This window comes from Bos indicus x Bos taurus, chromosome 11 (assembly GCF_003369695.1).
Source record: "Bos indicus x Bos taurus breed Angus x Brahman F1 hybrid chromosome 11, Bos_hybrid_MaternalHap_v2.0, whole genome shotgun sequence".
Lineage (NCBI taxonomy): Eukaryota > Metazoa > Chordata > Mammalia > Artiodactyla > Bovidae > Bos > Bos indicus x Bos taurus.
The window spans coordinates 72193401-72212072 of record NC_040086.1 but is presented as its reverse complement, the minus strand read 5'-3'; the positions used below and the strand labels follow the sequence as shown (position 1 = coordinate 72212072).

General features: G+C 45.8%; 1 protein-coding gene across 2 annotated transcripts; it reads right to left on the bottom strand.

Moving 5' to 3' along the window:
• Positions 1-518: 518 nt before the first annotated feature.
• CGREF1 (cell growth regulator with EF-hand domain 1) lies at positions 519-16990 on the bottom strand. Of its 2 annotated transcripts, none has more exons than XM_027555843.1 (6): positions 16883-16990; positions 3652-3742; positions 2545-2610; positions 2397-2467; positions 2133-2257; positions 519-1642 (listed from the first exon to the last, which is right to left on the bottom strand). In XM_027555843.1, the coding sequence occupies exons 2-6, from the start codon at positions 3732-3734 to the stop codon at positions 1196-1198; spliced, it is 792 nt and encodes a 263-aa protein (XP_027411644.1). In that variant the 5' UTR covers positions 3735-3742; positions 16883-16990; the 3' UTR covers positions 519-1195. The 2 variants fall into 2 exon arrangements, with proteins under 2 accessions (XP_027411644.1, XP_027411645.1); XM_027555844.1 differs by lacking the exon at positions 16883-16990 and adding an exon at positions 16667-16785.
• Positions 16991-18672: the final 1682 nt, after the last annotated feature.

The following is an 18672-nucleotide window of genomic DNA, read 5'->3' as shown; positions in this document are numbered from 1 at the left end:
GTTGCCTTGGAGTCAAGAAGGTGCCTCGGCCACAAATGTGACCCAGGATACAGTGGTGCCTTCCCTGGGAGAGACCCAGACTGAAGGCATGTGGGAATCAGCAAATGTCCATGTGGGAGTTGGGGCAGCAGGGTGAGGCCATAGAATGTGATCAAAGGTATGGGTTTTAGGGTCAGACAGATCTGAATTCAAATCGGCCACTAATTAGCTATGTCACCTTAGGTACGGGTTTCCCTGATAGCTCAGTTGGTAAAGAATCTGCCTGCAATGCAGGAGACCCTGGTTCGATTCCTGGGTTGGGAAGATCCCCTGGAAAAGGAATAGGCTACCCACTCCAGTATTCTTGGGCTTCCCTTGTGGCTCAGCTGGTAAAGAATCCGCCCGCAATGCAGGAGACCTGGGTTCAGTCCCTGGGTTGGGAAGATCCCCTGGAGAAGGGAAAGGCTACCCACTCCAGTATTCTGGCCTGGAGAATTCCATGAACTGTATGGGGTTGCAAAGAGCAGGACACGACTGAGTGACTTTCACTTTCACCTTGGGTATGTTACTGAATTCCATCTTCCCCAATTTCTTTATCATCAAATAGAGATCATTGCACCTGGTCATACAATTATGGTGAGGGTGAAATCACAATCTATAAAATGCCCAGCATGATGCCTGGTGTGCACTAGGCACTCTAAGTGGCAGTTATTATTAATATTTTCAGGTGTGGGGAGCGATACAGGGTGATGGAGCAGACCTGCCCTGAATACAGGAGGGTGCATCAGCGGTTGGGCCCTGGGGAGAGGCTGAGCTCCCTTCCCCGGTTGTCTGCAGCTGGCTGTGGCCTAGTGCTGAACTCTTCTGTGTCTCATCTAGGAACACTGGGTAAACTGAATTCCTGCCCTCCCAAGAGGCCTGTCCGGTCCCTGACCCCTGCAGTCTGAGGCCAGGGCACGCTGGGCCAGAGGATCAATGGCCCAGGGGGATGGGTTCATTCAGTTCTTTATTGGTCATCTGGGCCCTAAAGCTGCCCTTCAACTTAGGGTCTCCCTGAACTGCACAGACTGAACTGCACTGCACAGAAAGACCTACCACCTACTGGGGCCAAGGAGGGGGCACAGAGGTGGTCGTCATCCTAATATACACACCCTACCCTTAGAGCTTATGTTCCAACACTGAGACTTCTAGTGGTGCAAACCTGTACCCTCAAGGTTTACATCTCACTATTCTCCAGCTGAATAGCATGAACCTCAAGCTCATTTGGGGAGTTCTTAGACCCCAGTGTTTCTCCTAGAAGTTCTTCTGCTCTCTCTCCAGCGTCCCCAGTCTCTACCTGTCCCCCAACCTCCCCTCCAGGGCCTGGGGCTTCTCTTACAGCATCAGCCTGTCCCCCAGCCTCCTGTACAGGCTCCAAGAACTCCCTTCTGGCCTCTGCCTGTCCTCCAGCTGCTTCTCCAGGATTCAGAGCGTCATGTTCTTCTTGTCTCGATGGGCTTTTAGCCAACAGAGGCTGCATCTCAACATCTTGTGGCTCCGGAGGCTCTCTGGGCTCTGTGTGCCTCGGAGCCTCTCCAGGGAAATTGACAAGCTCTGCAGGGGTCATAAGCCCATCCCCATTCAGGTCCTGAGTCTCCAGCACCTTGTCCACTACCAGGATCACCTGTGGAAGAGTCTGTAGTGACGGGATGCTCCCAGGAACCCTGACCCTCCCCATACACCCTACATCCCTGCCATGCGGGCTCTAAGCCCTCCTTTTACAGGGGATTCACTAAAAAAAAAAGTCATGATGACAAAAACAAAAGCAGACTTCCCTGGTGGTCTTCCCTGGTGGTCAGTGGTTAAGAATCCCCCTGCCAATGAAGGGGACATGGGTTCAAGCCCTGGTCCAGGAAGATTCCACGTGCCTGGGGGTAACTAAGCCCACACACCACAACTACTGAAGCCTGTGCACCCTAGGCAGTGCTCTGCGACAAGAGAAGCCACCACAATGAGAAACCCAAAGACCACAACTGGAGAGTAGCTCCTACTTGCCACAACTAGAGAAAGCTCGCCTGCAGCAATGAAGACCCAGTGAAGCCAAAAAAAAAAAAAAAAAAAAACCAAATCCCCAAGGAGCTGGGTCTTCTTCATGGAGAAGAAGAAGGGCTTACCGGGTTGGTGGTGGGAGAGTCAGAAGCTCCAGGGGCCAGAGCGGCTGTCAACATGGACAGCAGCTCCAGGCCATCCAGCTGTCCACTCTGGTCGTAGTCGTGGAGAGCAAAGAGGTAGAGGAGAACTAAGGAAGAGAAACTGGATCAGAAGAGGCATCAGGGGACAGCTGGATCAGGCAGGAGTCACGGGATCGCCTGATGTCAGTCCCAGCTCTGGTTGCCCTGAGCCTCCCGTCCACTGGTCCCATCGGCCCAGCCCCTTACCCTGCTCTCGGCTCATGTGCTCTGGCTCCTCTTCCATCCTCTCTAGTCCCTTTAGGTAGCTCTGTAGAAGTCTGGCAAAAAAATGGAAAATCAGCCCACTAGACACCAGTCTGCAGCCCCAGGCCTGGCTTCACCCCAGCCTACTCACCGAAGTTGCTCCTGGCCTGGCTCGAAGGGGTTGGGCAGAGGCAGATGCTGTGCTTCAGGGTCTAACCTGGAGAGGGAGGGAAGGACTGGCCTTGCAAAAAGCCTCCCCGAGGGCCCAGCCTCATAGCCTTCTACTCCCAAGCTCCTGATAGAGATCACCTCCCAGGCCCAAAAGGAGCTGCTTCTCCAGGTCCCCAAAAGCCTTGGGGGGAGCCTCAGGAGCACGACCTTACTCCCCAGATTCTGCCTTTGCAGATTCCTAGCTTAGATGTTAAGTGAAAATCCCAATAAAATATCTGGTTAGGTGGTGGCTGGAGGAGGCCACACCCAGTAGACACAAGGTGGAGCCCCAGGAAACCAACACAGTGGGTGGCAGGACGATGTGGATTGTGGCAACTCTTCTCCTGTGATGTTGATTGCTAAGGGACAGGTCTCTAGCTGAGCCCTGGTACTGCCCAGTTTTATATAGACCCAATGTGCTCTATAACATAAAATGGACCCTTTTCACCCACCACGTTGAGGTGTAGACATTGGTTTTAGAGTTTCAATCTGCTCAAGGGTTTTTATAACGCTCAAGATTTTCTCATAGTTCTGGACAGGGATCCCTGTTTGCTCAAGTCACTCCAGACGTGTGATGTCAGAGAACTGTCAGGAGCTGTTACAGCAACTTTTGTCACTGCTGCCAGCCCTCGCTGCTACTCGTGTATCCATCCCCTGACCACAGCCCGCATACCCCCTGCATAGTATGAATACACAAAACCTCGAAGAAGATACTCAAATAAAACACAAATGATATGCTAAGGATCTCTATTTCTTTGGAGCTTCTACTGTTAGAAGCTCCTGATAAAAGCAGCCCCTTCCGAAGCGCATAACCTCACACCTCATTGGAAATGAGCTCCCACTTCCAAGTGAGTCTAGAAAACAGGTGTCGATGCCCACTTTGGAGAGGACACTCCGACAAGCACAATGCAGTGGTTGAGGTGGTGGGGATGACACAGAAATCAAGGAGTGTATGCCCACTCTCCCAGCTCCCAGAGGGGCCCACACCACACCCTCCTGAGTCTCCCCCTGCTCTCAGCCCATGGCCCTGCCCTCTGAATGCCATTACCTCATGGTGCCATCTTTGGGAGCAGCCTGACTCAGGGGCAGGAGCAGCAGCAGTAACGTTCTCATCTTCACAGGTAACATCATTCCTGTAACTGGAAGTAGGAACAGGAGTAGGGAAGCAGAGGGAAGGGGTCTGCCACAGAGTGGGGATCGATGGATTAGACAGCAACGCCTCCCTCTGCCTCTGCCTGCCATCCAGGGAACAGGACTCCTGCACAGGGAGGAGCCACACAGGACATCAGCGATCCCCAATACATCTTATTTCAGATCCAGCATGTAAAGGGCATACTGCAGACCTGTGCTGGGTGAAGCTGAGCTGCAGACAGGAGCCTCTCCCTGCACCCAACTCCTGTTCCCCCCAGAGAAGTGCATGCCCAAGTCACTCCAGACATGTGATGTCAGAGAGCTGTCAGGAGCTGTTACAGCAACTTTTGTCACAGCTACTAGCCCTCACTGCCGCTCCTATAATCATCCCCCACTCCATCCTGCATACCCCTGCAGAGTATTAATGCACAAAACCTCGAGGAAGATACCCAAATAAAACAGAAACGATATGCTAATAATCTCTATTTCACAGGTAACATTAATGTGTGGCAGGGGGAGTGCTCAGAGAAGTGAAGTTTAAGCATATCTGATTTAGTTCAGTCCAATTATTTTACAGGTGGAAACTAGTTCAGAGAGGTTAAGAAAAAGGCCGAACTAGACATGCCAAGAGTGGGACTTCCCTGGTCGTCCCGTGGCTAAGACTCTACGCTCCCAATGCAGGGGGCCTAGGTTCAATCCCTGGTGGGGAACTAGATCCCACCAGGCCACAACTAAGAGTTTGCATCCTGAAACTAAAAGATCCCACATGCCGCAATGAAGACCTGGTGTAGCCAGTTAAATAAATATCTTTTAAAAAGAAGTGCAGAGAGTCACAAAAAGCCTTAAATAGGAAGGGAAACAAATTGTTGGTTTGCATTAATTAAAAACTCACTGAAGAACAAATCAAAAGAAACTCAGACTCTTTGAAATAGGTCAACGCTCAGGTAGGGTTTGAAAACACAACAAATCAGGGTCAATATAACAGTGGTCCCAAGAACTGCTATTTACTAAACGCAATTGGGGAAACCAGATCTCAGTATAAAGGAAAAAAACAAAAATGTTCTTTTAGGCCTACATTGCGTAGGTCCATTGGCAGCACAATCAATTGATTAAATAAAAACAGTCAAATAGAGGATCAACCAAAGCACAGAGCAAGAAGCTTTCTCATTAGTTCCAGGATCGTGTACATATCATGTGAGTTTCTGAGGAAGCAGAAGCCCTCCAGAGCTGAGGCCTGAAACCTCAAACTCCTTTCTAGGAAGATAAATCAACAGGTCCTTAATCATCTACAGCAGACAATTAGGAACCCTCTGAAATAGTGCCCTATGTTCTGACTGGCATTGAATTTTCCTGGAGAAAGGAGCATAGCTTTCAGCCAATTCTCAAGGAGTTCCATGACCCTGACAAGGTTCAGAACCACTGTAAAGGAAGATATCATCTTCCTAAGAGATCTTCCTAAAGCTGGTGAGCATCTGGCCAACAGGTAGATGCTTGTGTAGCTATTACACAAATAGAGCTGTCTTGAGCATGGAAGACCACAAGTAAGTGAAGCTACAGAAAGTCATAGACACTGTCCCCATTTTTCTATGCATAAGTTGGCCCGAAAAGATACAGTAAATCTACATGGTTTGTTGGTGTGGTCAAGTAGATGCACAGCTGCCTTAAGGCTGTTCATGGGGACTCCCCTCGTGATCCAGTAAAGAATCCATCTTCCAATGCAGAGGACATGGTTTTAATCCCTGGTCCAGGAACTAAGATCCCACATGCTGCGGGGCAACTAAGCTCACACGCCTCAACTACTGAGACCAAGCACAACAGAAGTTCCTTTGTGCTGCAGCCAAGACCCAATGTAACCAAAAATAAGTAAATATATAGATTTAAAAAAAAATAAGAATGTTCATGAACTTTGGCTGGCAACGTAGATCCTTGGGCTTTAGTTGTTGTAGCCAGGAGAGAAGATAGGTCTTGGACCCATCCAAGGGAGACAGAACTGAGCTCTCTATACTGCTTGGGGACCTTTAGCGGTCCCGCCACAGGGAACACACCTCAATGAAAGGATGGACTAGAAAAATATCCAGGCTTCCATGTCTGGGAGTATGAGAATAAACATTCCAATGAAAGTAACTACAAAGTTAGATAAAAGTAGAAAGTATATTTTTAAATGCATTTAGTTGGCAAGAAAGTAAGAAATACCCAGAGCATAAAGGCACAGTGGAAACAGTAATCCCTGGGGGAAAACTGTGCTTGAAGTCAACTTTTGCCTAGGGTATCTGCCAAACCAAGCCAACTGAACATGAATTATCAGCTGAATGCTTCATGCAATAGCAAAGACCAGAGATAAAGAATGCTTGGGCCCATTCAATGTGAAGAGACTAACAGGAGATTCCTTACATATCTTTGGGATTCAAATAGCTATCCTCTCAAAATGTAACTTATACAAAGAAAAGATTGATTCTCTTTTAAATGCAATGAGTGAGTTAAATAAATTAGACACAGATGATGTAAGAATTAGTGAACTGGAGAATAGATCTAAATAAATGGTCCAGAGTACAGTTAATTGAGTCAAAGACATATAAAATATAAAACAAAGTAGCATGGAGGAGATAATAGAGAAAATTGGATTAAAAACAGAATTTGAAGAAATAGTAGCTGAGATTATTCTACTATGTTGCAAAACACTAACTCCCATCCAGGAAGCCCAACAAGCCCAGGCAGATTAAATAAACAGAAATACACATCTAGAATTGCTGTTCTGAAAAAACAGAAAACCAAGAAAAAGAGAAGATCTCAAAAGTACTCAAACTGAACAGACAAATCACCTAAAAGGAAGAATAATTAGATGGACAGCTGATTTCACAACAGCAACAGTGATGCCAGAACACAGTAGTATAATATTTTAATGTGTCAAAAAAGGTGGGGGAAATTGCCATTTTAGATTTTTATTCTCAGCAAAATTATCTTTTAAGAATGAGATTAAACAAAATATGTTTGACAAATTTTAGATAACAGAATTTACCACCAACAGTTCTCTATTAAAGAAAATTCTAAGAGGTATAACTCAGGAAGAAGGAAAATGATCCCAGAAGGAACATTTGGAATGCATGGGAAAAGGGTGAAAGAAGAAATCAGAATGGGACTTCTCTGGTGGTACAGTGGATAGGAATTTGACTACCAATGCAGGGGACACAGGTTCAATCCCTGGCCTGGGAAGATTCCACACTGAGCAGAGCAACTAAGCCTGTGAACCATAACTATTGAGCCAGCGTGCAGCAACTACTGCAGCTCATGCACCTGGAGCCTGTGTTCCACAGAGAAACCATCACATCAGGAAGCCAGTGCACTCCCATGAAGAGTAGCCCTAGCTTGCGCAACTAGAGAAAGCCTGCTCGCAAAAATAGACCCAGCGCAACCACACACACACACACACAAATCAGAATGTGGGGAAATCTAACAAAGATTGTTAAACAATTATAATTATATTACTATATGGGGCAAAAAAAGATGGTGGGAGCTACATTATTGGACAACATTAAGATATAAGGTGAGGACAGTTTTTTGGGAAGACAGTGGACATAATGATCAACTGTTAACTATGCATGTAAAATTTTTCTAATAACCGCTAAAAGATAGAAATGAAATGTTTGACCTCAAACAAGCAGAAAAAAAAGGAATGGAAATTTTTTAAAATCATTCCAAAGGAAGGCAGGAAAACAGAAAAAAGAGAAGCTAAAAATGAATTAAATGATTAAAAAGGAAGACAAGTAGAAAGCATAAAATAAGATAGTAAAATAGATCCAAGTGTATCAGTAATCATAATAAACATAAATTGTATAAATTCATCAGTTAAGAAATAGAGATTATCAAAATTACATAAAACAACATACAAATCACATGCAATTTTCAAGAGATTAAGAGATTAACACAGAAAAGTTGAAAGCAAAATGGTGGGAAAAGGATACATAAAGCAATACTAGAGAAAAGAAAACCAACATAGCTTTATCAATATTAGAATAAATGGACCTTAAGGTGAAAAGCATTATTATAGATAAAAGCATGTCATTATAAAATGCATGAAAATTTAATCCCCTAGGAAGGTATAATAATTCTGAACCTGTAGATACCTAATAACATAGCCTAAAAACATCTAAAATGATAAATGGCATAACACTACACACCTATTGTTATTTAGCTGCTAACTCATGCCCAACTCTTTGTGACCCCATGGACTGTAGCCTGCCAGGTTCCTCTGTCCATGGGATTTCCCAAGCAAGTATACTGGAGTGGGTTGCCATTTCCTCCTCCAGGGAATTTGTTCAAACCCATAGAATGTACAACACCAAGGATGAACCCTGTGGTTGACTGTGGACTTTGGATGATTATGCTGTGTCAGTTTAGGTTCTCAATTCATCATGTACCATTCTGGTGGGCGTAGTGATAATGGACAAGGCTGTGCGTATATAGGGAATTATATGGGAAACTTCTCAGTTTTGCTGCAAACTTAGAACTGCTCTAAAACAAAGTCTTTAGAAAAAAAGCTGGCATAAACTCAATCAGAAAAATCTAATCTGCTATTATGGGGGAGAATTTAACATATATCAAACAGTATCTGAAAGATTAAATAGACTACAAATTAGTAAAAACGTAGACAGATGATTGGATAAAACATTTACTAAACTTGAGCTAATGGACAAATAGAAAACCCAACTCCAGTCACTTAGCAAATGCATATTCTCAACACATGTGGATTATTTATAAAAACTGAAAAGCAGAAGGCCAAAGAATGTGACTCAACAAGTATTAAAGAATCAGTCTCATACTGTTATGAGATTAAAAGCAATTACATTAGGAATCAGTAACAAAAATGATGTAAAAAATCTCATTTAGGGAATTCTCTGGCAGTACAGTGGTTAGAACTCTGGGCTTTCACTGATGAGGGTCTGGGTCTCTGGTTGGGGAACTAAGATTCCACAAGCTGCATAGTACAGCCAAAAAAAAAAAAAAAAAAATTATAAGTTATATAAAAACTGTAAAAGGCACATTTAAATATACATCAGAGAAAAATATCATAATGGAAATTTTTCAGTACTTAAAATTGAATAATACTGGAAACATTTACATCAAAGCAAGATACATAGCTAAAACAGAGGGGAAATGAATTGACTTAAAAACTTAAAAGAAAGGCTAAAAGCTAATGAGTTAAGTTTCCAACTCAAGAAGCTAGTAAAAGAGAATAAACCTAAAGAAATTAAAAGAAATGAAATAACAAAAGATAGAATAAATTTAAAATACAATAGAAAGGAGTATGCATCTATCTGTGTGTGCTAAGTCACTCCAGTCATGTTTGACTTTGCAACTCCACGGACTGGACTATACGTAGCCCACCAGGCTCTTCTGTTCATGGGATTTTTCAGGCAAGAGTACTGGAGTGGATTGCCATTTCCTTCTACAGAGGATCGTCCAAAGCTAAACAGCTGTGTTTCTTCAAAAGGAGTAATAAGTTAGAAAACGTCCAACAATTTTCATTAAGAACAAAGAGAAAAGGCACAAATAAACAACATTAGGAATTAAAAGCAGACATAACTGTAGAAATAGAAGACAGTTGTAAACTTAGCAGATATAGCCATTTTCCTAGAAAAACTTAACATCAAAACTGACATCAAAAGAAATAGCAAATTTTGCTTTTTTTTTCAAATTCTAAAAGTCCTACAACCCTTGAAGAAATTGAATTATGAGTATTAACCTATATTGTTTTAGGAGCTATAAACTATAAACTAAAGCTATAAACCTGAACTATTTCTAGAGTGTTGGGGGCCAGAGTGAGGCACTCGGCCCGTGGCAAAGGTCATGAGGAAGGAGGCTCGACATACGCAAAGGTGGGATCAAGCCTCAGGAGTCCCCCTGGAAATTCTCGAGCATCCACCCCCAAAACCAGAGCCTGCCCACTTTACTACTTTGTACTCTCACCTACACCTCTGACTTTACGAGGGGCTGTCCCCCACCACCTCTTTCGGAGAAGGAGTTAACTTAGAGCTCCAGTTAATAAAAACTCCTGGGCGTGACAAGAGTGTTTTAACCTACAAACTCCTCTGAAGGTTCTCTAGCCTGCCTGACAGGCTTGTCCGGCCACATGTGATTGCTCACAGCCTCCCAACTGTGAGAGGCACGAGAGGCTTTAAACCTTCTAAAAACAGGTTCCTTAGAAAAGTTAGAAAACCATTAGTATAAGTATAGTGGGCTGATTAGAAACTGTATTGGTGAAGGGTTTTTCATTTGTTGAGCCAATGTTTGTTGCTAAGTCTCCACATCCCCTGCCCTTACACACATTAATGAATATATAGAAGAAATAAGTATTAACCTTTGATATAAGTCACGTTAGACCTTAGGCTAAGTAAACTCTTTCCTTAACTAAAACCTACTATACCCTCACCCTATAGGAATGTAACTTTATTTGGGTGGCGTCTGTTTTAAGAATAATTACCCCTGGAGAAATAAGTGTCCTGGTTGACTGACTGCTGTCACAAGGAGAGGGTCATAAATTGTCAGCAGGCCCCCTGGCCAGAAGATGATGTAACACCCCTAAGACCTCTGTATACATTTGTATGAAGCACCTGACTTTGATAAAAGTCAGGACTGCTAACCCCGCGTGACTTTTGCATAACATCTCAGTGTATAAAAGTAGACCATGGAAAATAAAGAATTGGGATCAGTTTCTCAAAATACTGGTCTCCCCATGTCGCTGTCTCTCTTACACTCTGGCTGAGTCTCCATCTGGAGTGCGGAACCCACCAAGCTTACTAATTTTGTCTGGGCTTCTAAGATCTGACCGGGGAGGCCTCAGTGTCTCCTCTCCTTCGGGAGAACGGAAGGACGCCTGCGACCTACGTAAGTGGTGCGAGCTTCTTGTCTTGAAGTTTTATTGGTCTCCCGCGTAAACCAAGCTACTCAGCCTCTTTTCTCCACTGATTTTTCCTACTGAGCTATCCTCATCCTATTACTCTTTACATCTTTAATTAACATCTAATTGAAGCTATTGTATCCTGATCCTCGATGACGCCGTCCCCGCTTCAAACTCCCTGGATCAGCCGGGGCTGGACCCCGGCAGTAGAGCAACCTGCCAATTAATTACCATAAAACTCTGATCTAACAGTGTCATCCTGAGGATTACATAAGGAAGAACACAAATAGAAAAGAAATTATAAAGATATTTATAGCTGTGCTATTAATAGCAGTCAAAGCACTGTAAACAACCTGAATGTGTAACATTTAGACAGGCTAAGCAAATCATACTATGTGACAGAGCCATTAAAAATGATAAATATTTCTAAATTTGTTTTAAAGGAAAAAAATGGACAGATTTGAGTATATTAAAAGTATGAACTTCTGTATTATGAAAGAGATCATGAATCAAGTTCAGAAGACAAGTGATGAAGGACTGGAGGGAACAGCGTTCAAAGCTATTAGGGTTTTCAGGATGTGCTGTTCACCACCACTCCCAGCAGGGGCTTTGAGATAGAAATCTCCATGGAAACCCCATGGAGACTGAAAATCCAATAACTGCAGCATTATGTGAGGGTGAGGATCAGAGAAAAGGCCCTGCCCACAGTGGGTTTCTGGTTAGGAAGCAATGGCTTAGCAAGGGTCTAGGTGAGTGGACAGGAGGGCTGCCTCACCCAATTCTTGGTACCCAGTGTGCTACGGGTTTGAAGATAGGAGGCTGAGGGCTCCAGGCTCTAGGGTAGAAATAGGGGCACAAAATGGTTGAATAGGCTAGCTGGCCAGAAGAGGCCAAAAGGAGAACAACAGTAGGCATAGACTCTGGTCTGGATGAGGCAGAGGACGCCATGGGAAGCAGCAGCCCAAGTCAAGACCTTTGGTGACAAGGACAAAGGAGGTGAGCCTTCGTAGGGAAGGCAAGTGTCAATATAAGTCTATAGAATAAGGGCTAGTTCTCTTCAATTCTTATATTTAATGAGCACACTACTATATGGTAGGCACTAACTTGTAAGTAAGATGATAATATTAGGTAAAATTACTCATTCTTTTTTCTCCATAACACTACATATTTATGTAAATAGGAAAAGATACAAATGTTAAAACGACAATTTAAGAGAAAAACAGAAACACAGAATTGCTAAGGAATAGGGGATGTAGCCCAAAGTTTAACGGTATGGGCCCTAACCTCAGGCTGGCCTAAGTTCAAATGCAGACTCTGAAACTCACCAACTGTGTGACTTCTGTGTTTTGGAACCTTGATCTGTAACATGAGGATGATGAGAGCATCTCTCAGGGTGTGGTGAAGGTTCGATAAGACAAGATGTGTAAAACGCGGCACCTGGTGATATTATACAATAAGGCAATTTTCCTCCCAGAAGTTTTTCTGGACTGCTCTGCAGGGGCTTCACACATACCTACCATTCTGGTCTCCCCACCTGGATATCTTTAAATTGTTTTCTCCTCCCCATCTGTTTACTGTCGAGACCTGGGCCAACAGGAGGCACAGGAATAATTTAAATCCCCCAGAGCTGCCAAAACCTATTATCCAGGCTTAATGCATTATCACCACTAGGAGTTGCCTTTTGGAAACTACAAAGAATGACTGGTGGGAGCCGTTCAGGCATAAAGGAGAAGCACCCATCAGATCCAGTCACTCATTAGGTCAACGGTGCTGGTTTGAAAAACCTGTCTACCCTCAGTGAGGGAAGGGGAGGGTGGGATGAGTTGGAAGAGTAGCCTTGGTGTATATACACTACCATAGCTAGCTAGTGGGAGGCTGCTGTACAGCACAGGGAGCTCACAGCTCGATGCTCCGTGATGACCTAGAGAGATGGGATGAGGGGGTAGAAGGGAGGTTCAAGAGGGAGGGGATACATGTATATGTATGGCACTGTGGCAAAGAACCTGCCTGACAATGTAGGAGATGCAGTTTCGATCCCTGGGTCGAGAAGACCCCCTAGAGAAGGAAATGGCAACCCACTCCAGTATTCTTGCCTGGAAAATCCCAGGGATAGTAGAGCCTGGAGGGCTATAGTCCATGGGGTCGCAAAACTGTCAGTCACAACTTAGCAACTAAACAACAAATAGCTGATTTACTTCATTGTACTGCAGAAACTAACACAACATTGTAAAGCCATTATACCCCAATAAAAATCAAATAAAATACAGAAAAAAAGGAAAGGGAAAAAAAAGAAAAACATATCTACCAAGTCTTTCTTTCTTTTTTTTTTTTTTTACCAAGTCTTTCTTGTGAGAAATAGCTGAAGTCAAATTTGCCTTTCCTTGTATGTGATCCGGACTTAGGAACTCACTTATAATGAACAGCGGAAATGATGCCACGTGACCTCCAAGTCTGAGTCATAAAAGGCAACAGGGTTTGTGCCTGGTTCTGGCTCTCTCTCTCTCCCTCTCTTGACATGCAGTTACACCTTGAACCACTGTGGAAGAAGTCTGCTGTGCTGAAAAGACCACTCGGAGGAAGCACATAAGGAGAGGGATGCTTGAGAGGTCCTGGTTGTGATTCCTGCAGCTCCCAGCTGCTCACTTCCCACCCAAGGGCCAGGCAGGTGAGAGAGCAAAACTGCAGATGATTCCAAGCCCCAGCCTTCCAGCTATCCCAGCCAACACTGCCGGAGCAGAACTGAGCTTGTCTTCACAGTCCTGCACAGAATGTACACTCACAGGTATAGTCAATGCTATTGTTTTCGGCCACTAAGCTTTGAGGCGATTTGTCAGTTGTCATAATGATAGATTGGCTTCTTGGAAGTCACACAGGGCTCTGCTCTCAGAAGGGCCCTGGGCTTAGACTAAGGTTCCGCTGTCTCTGTCTTGAAATTCTCAATATTTTCTTATATTGGGCCCTGAAAAGGATGACCTGGTCCTGAACCCTGCCCACATGAATTACTCTTATTTTCCTCCTCTTGGTCCTATGTATTTGTCACATGCAGGCAACTATTCAGCATGTGCAGTGGACAGGGCTATGGAACCAGCCAGACCTAAGTTCAGATCCCAGCTGCACCACAGACTGTCCCTGTGACCTTGAGTAGGTTAATTATCCCTCAGTAAACTTATCTGCAGGATGGAGATAATAATAATACTTACTTCACAGAGTTCCAGTGAATACTAAGTGGATAACGAATTACTCCTTGCACAAGGAGTCTTATTCTTGTCCCTGTCTCTGATAGCTTCTTGTTTTAAAGAACCCTCCATAGCCACATCTGCTTCCCTGGTGGCTCAGTCAGTAAAGCATCTGCCTGCAATGTAGGAGACCCAGGTTCCGTCCCTGGGTCGGGAAGATCCCCTGGAGAAGGAAATGGCAACCCACTCCAATATTCTTGCTTAAATATTCCATGGACAAAGGAGCCTGGTGGGCTACAGTCCATGGGGTGGCAAGAGTCAGATTCGAATTAGTGACCAAACCACCACCACACCCACATCAGAGTAATCTTTTGCTGGAACTCCACTGCTCCAAAACTTTCAGTGGGTCCCTATTTCTATTATAGTTCAGTCTTCACCTGAACATTCAAGGCCTTCTCTGATCAGATATCATGTTACCATTTTTAGACTCATCTTCCAAATTTCCATCATCCTAACATTTTGCTTCAAACAGATGGGTTCAGGAGTATGTGGAAATACTTTTCACTTTCACCTTGCAGTTCTTTTGCCCAAGCTGTTTCATCCCTTACCTGAAATATCTTGGGCCTTCCTAACAACCTTAACACTCCGGTTGCAGTCCACTGCAGAAGCAAATAACTGCATATGGGCTTTCAGTGTCATCTCAGTAATATTCTCCTAAGTCATGCTTCCAAATGGGACATTTTTAGTCCAGATAACTCACCTCTATGATTTAAAGGAAGCCAGACTAAGACATGCTTCCCTGGTGACTCAGTCGGTAAAGAATACACTTGTAATGCAGGTTCGATCCCTGCATTGGGAAGATTCCCTGTTGAAGGTATGGCAACCCACTCCAGTATCTTGCCTGGGAAATCTCAAAAACAGAGGAGCCTGATGGGCTACAGTCCATGGTGTCACAAAGAGTCGGACACAACTGAGTGACTAAACCACCAGCACCACCAGGCTAAGGCAGCTCAAGTAACATTTAATGAGGTTGGTGTAATGTGATTTCTTCACCCTTTCACATTTCTAACTATTTATTGAAGAGTTGTTTGCCATGTCCTTCTCCAGGGGATCTTCCTGACTCTGGGATCAAACCTGGGTCTCCTGCATTGTGGGCAGATTCTTTACCATTTGAGCTACCCGGGAAGCCCTTGTAAGCAACAGAAATAAAGCAGTTATTGAAAACTTCCTGTCAAATAAATATGTTCCTAATAATTTTCTATAACTACAATGTGGTTAAACACAATTTACCCTAATGACCACAGAAAAGCCACCACAATTATTAGAGTTGTTATATAATCCAATAAAGTTATTTACATCACACACACACACACACACACACACATTCACAATGACCCTCCAGTATTTGATTTCTTCCAGCCTTTGCATCAGTGCATAGGAGGAGAGCCTGGCCTTGGAGTTGGAATTCCAATCAAATCCAGTCTGTCATAGTACTAACAGTGTGATCTCGGCAGGTGTTGTGGGGCCTCCACTCTAAAAAATGAGGATAGGGACTTCTCTTGCAGTCCAGTGGTTAAGACCTTGTGCTCCCAGTGCAGGGGCCTTGGTTTCCGGGGACTCAGATTTGATCCCTCGTTGGGAAACTAATATCCCTCATGCCCCATGTGCATGCTATGTCGCTTCAGTCGTGTCCGACTCTGCCTGACTCTATGGACTGTAGCCGCCAGGCTCCTCTGTCCATGGGATTTCCCAGGCAAGAATACTGGAGTGGGTTGCCATGCCCTCCTCCAGGGGATCTTCCCCACCCAGGGATGGAACTGGTGTCTCTTACCTCTCCTGCATTGGCAGGCAGGTTCTTTACCACTGACCACCTGGGAAGCCCCTCATGCCCCATACTGCTACTGCTACTGCTAAGTCACTTCAGTCGTGTCCGACTCTGTGCGACCCCATAGACAGCAGCCCACCAGGCTCCCCTGTCCCTGGGATTCTCCAGGCAAGAATACTGGAGTGGGTTGCCATTTCCTTCTCCAATGCATGAAGGTGAAAAGTAAAAGTGAAGTTGCTCAGTCCTGTCCGACTCTGAGCAACCCCATGGACTTCAGCCTACCAGGCTCCTCCATCCATGGGATTTTCCAGGCAAGAGTACTGGAGTGGGGTGCCATCGCCTTTTCCATCATGCCCCATAGTGAGGCCTAAAAAATACAACCCCCCTCCCCCCAAAAAAATGAGGATAACGTTATCTATCTGGAAGGGGCTCAGGGAGGATGCACTGGAAAATGTAGGTAGAGTGATTGGCAGTGAGTATTGCTCCCTGAATATTTCAGAGACTCTAGGATGTGGGAGAGCCTTTTCATTGCTTGACTTTCCATCTAGTGCAAAACTACTTGCACAGCACCCCTGTCAATGGCCATCAGCCTCCACTGGACTTCCCAGGATAGGAGCCTGGCACCTCACAGGGCATCCATTCCATTTCCAGCTAATACTGTTGGAAGTTATTTGGAACTCAATCTTCTCCCTTAACTCTTCCCTCCAGAGCCGCCTGTGACTCTAGCACAACCCCACCCCCTCGCAAGAGAAGAGGCAATGGCTATACAGACCAAGAAGTCCCACACCTTAGAGCTGGGCTCCCCTGCCATTTCCATCAGGGTGATAACCCTCGGTTCTTCCTTCTCCTCCTCTGTCAAATGAGGATGAAACTCCTGCCAGCCTCCCCTCCCCCCGGGATTGTCAGAGCAACGAATAAGACCAGAAGGGAAAAGCCTTTGGGGGGATGATGAACTTCACCCTCCCCACCCCCACCCCGACCCATCGTCGCCAAGGAGCTCAGGTCTCAGGTCTCCCTTTCCAGGCCTTCCCTCTACCTGCTCTCAGGGGTAACGTCGGAGAGGGGCCCAGAGGCTGGAGCCGGCGCTCCTGCTGCGTCCGAGCCGCAAGGGATGCGGAGGGACTGCGCCTTCAGCATCCGGCCCGGAGCCAGGAGGCCACCCCCGCCCGCGGTCCAGCCCCGCGGCGCGCAGCATCGCCCGGCTGCCCGCGGCGGGATCCCAGGCCACCCACCGGGCGGGGCTGGCACCCACCTGCGGCGGCGCCGGTCCGTCTGGGTCGTCGCTGGAGGCTGTGCGCCGCCGCCGCCGCCGCGCCTCGGCTCCCGCCGCCCGGCCCTCCCCCGGACCGCTCCACGTGGCCGCTCCACGTCGCCGTCCGGGTTGCGGCCGCCGCCCTGGCTCGGGCAGAGTCCCGAGCGCCAGCGCTGCGGGCAGGATCCCTGCCCCGCCCCGCAGACCCCGGCCCACACCCGGCGAGAGTGTGTGGTGTGTGTATATATATGTATGTGGGTGTGCGCGCGTGACAGATACAGACAACTAGAGAGGCAGAGAGACAGATGATGAAGTTGATGTATATAAGAAGCATATTTAACTGGGGGGCCCACTCCCTGCTGGGACCCAGATGTGTGTGACAAGACAGAAGGTAACTTACTGTTAGCCTGTGGGATTGTGACTGTGTATGTAGCTGTGTGGATGAGGGGCTGGTGACACCGTAGGGAGGGGTGTTGTGTGTGGCCGTGTATCCAGTATGACAGTACTTGAGAGAGTTTGGTCGGTGCATGACTGGCTGACTGGGTGTGTGACAGTACAGGATGTTAGTAGTGTGTCTGTTAGGGTATCTGTGTGAACTCTTCCTGTTTGTGATGCTCAGGTGACACTTGCAGCTGTCGGCTTCCAGTGAAGGTATCATTGTGTGACTGTGACTGCACATCCCTGAGAGGTCGCTCCATCTGAGCCACGGTGGGGGGAGGGGACCTGGGAAAGCATCATCTTAAGGGCGATGGTTTGCCGGTACAGTGATGCAGTGTGTGTTTGTAGCTTTGCGGTTAAATGGAGTATCCCCAGTTTTCTCACAGTGGCCAGTTCCTCCAATGAGGCTTCAGACTACTTTCTCACTCACTGGGTCAGGACCTTTTTAGTGAATGACTTATCTCCCTGGAATCTTCAACTTCTCCCTCTCCGGATCAGCTCCTTCTCATCAGAGTCCATTGCAACAACAAACTCACTCTCATCAAAGTCACCTGGTCCTCCTTCCTGTGGTGGACACTGCTGGACACTACCTCCTTTGGTCATGGTATCGTTGGTTTTGCCGACACTATTCCTCTCTCTCCAGTCATTTCTTTTTAGTTTCTTCTGTGTCATGGAGTTCCTCTGGGCTCTTTCCTCATTCCCCATCTGCTCATGTGTTCTTCCATTCACATAGCTTCCATCACTATCTCTCCTGGGTTGAATTCTGTACCTCAAAAATTCGTATGTTAGAGTCCTAACCCCTAGTACCTCAGAAGGTGACTGTATTGGGAAATAGGGTGGTTGCAGATATAATTAGTGAATATGGGGTCATACTGGAGTAGGTTGGGTCCCTAATTCAATATTTTTTTTCCAATAAAAAGTGGAAATTTGGACACACATACACAGGCATGTGCGCATACACACACACACACATACTCTCTCTTTCCTCCCTCCCTCCCTCTCTCTCTCTCACACACACAAACACACACAGGAAGAACAGCATGTGAGATTTGGGCAGAAGTTAGAGTGAAGCTTCTACATGCCAAGGAATGCTGGAGATTTCCAGGGAACCCCCAGAAGCAAGAAGAGAGGTGTGGAATAGAGTCTTCCTCATTGGTCTCAGAAGGAACCAATCCTTCTGGCACTTTGATCTTGGATTTCCAGTTTCCAGAACTGTGAGACAATAAGTTTGTTTTTCAAGATACCAGTTTGCAGCACTTTGTTATGGCAATCCTACAAGTTAATGTATCATCTGAATGCTGATAACTACCATATCTCAAATGCAATCTCTTAGCCCCAGAACACTTCTGGAG

Coding starts and splice junctions, on each gene's coding strand:
- CGREF1 (XM_027555843.1), bottom strand. CDS start 3,734: ATGATGTTACCTGTGAAGATGAGAACGTTACTGCTGCTGCTCCTGCCC. Junction 2,468..2,544: donor CCAGGCCAGGAGCAACTTCG/GTGAGTAGGCTG, acceptor TTTTTTTGCCAG/ACTTCTACAGAGCTACCTAA. Junction 1,643..2,132: donor ACTCTCCCACCACCAACCCG/GTAAGCCCTTCT, acceptor ACTCTTCCACAG/GTGATCCTGGTAGTGGACAA.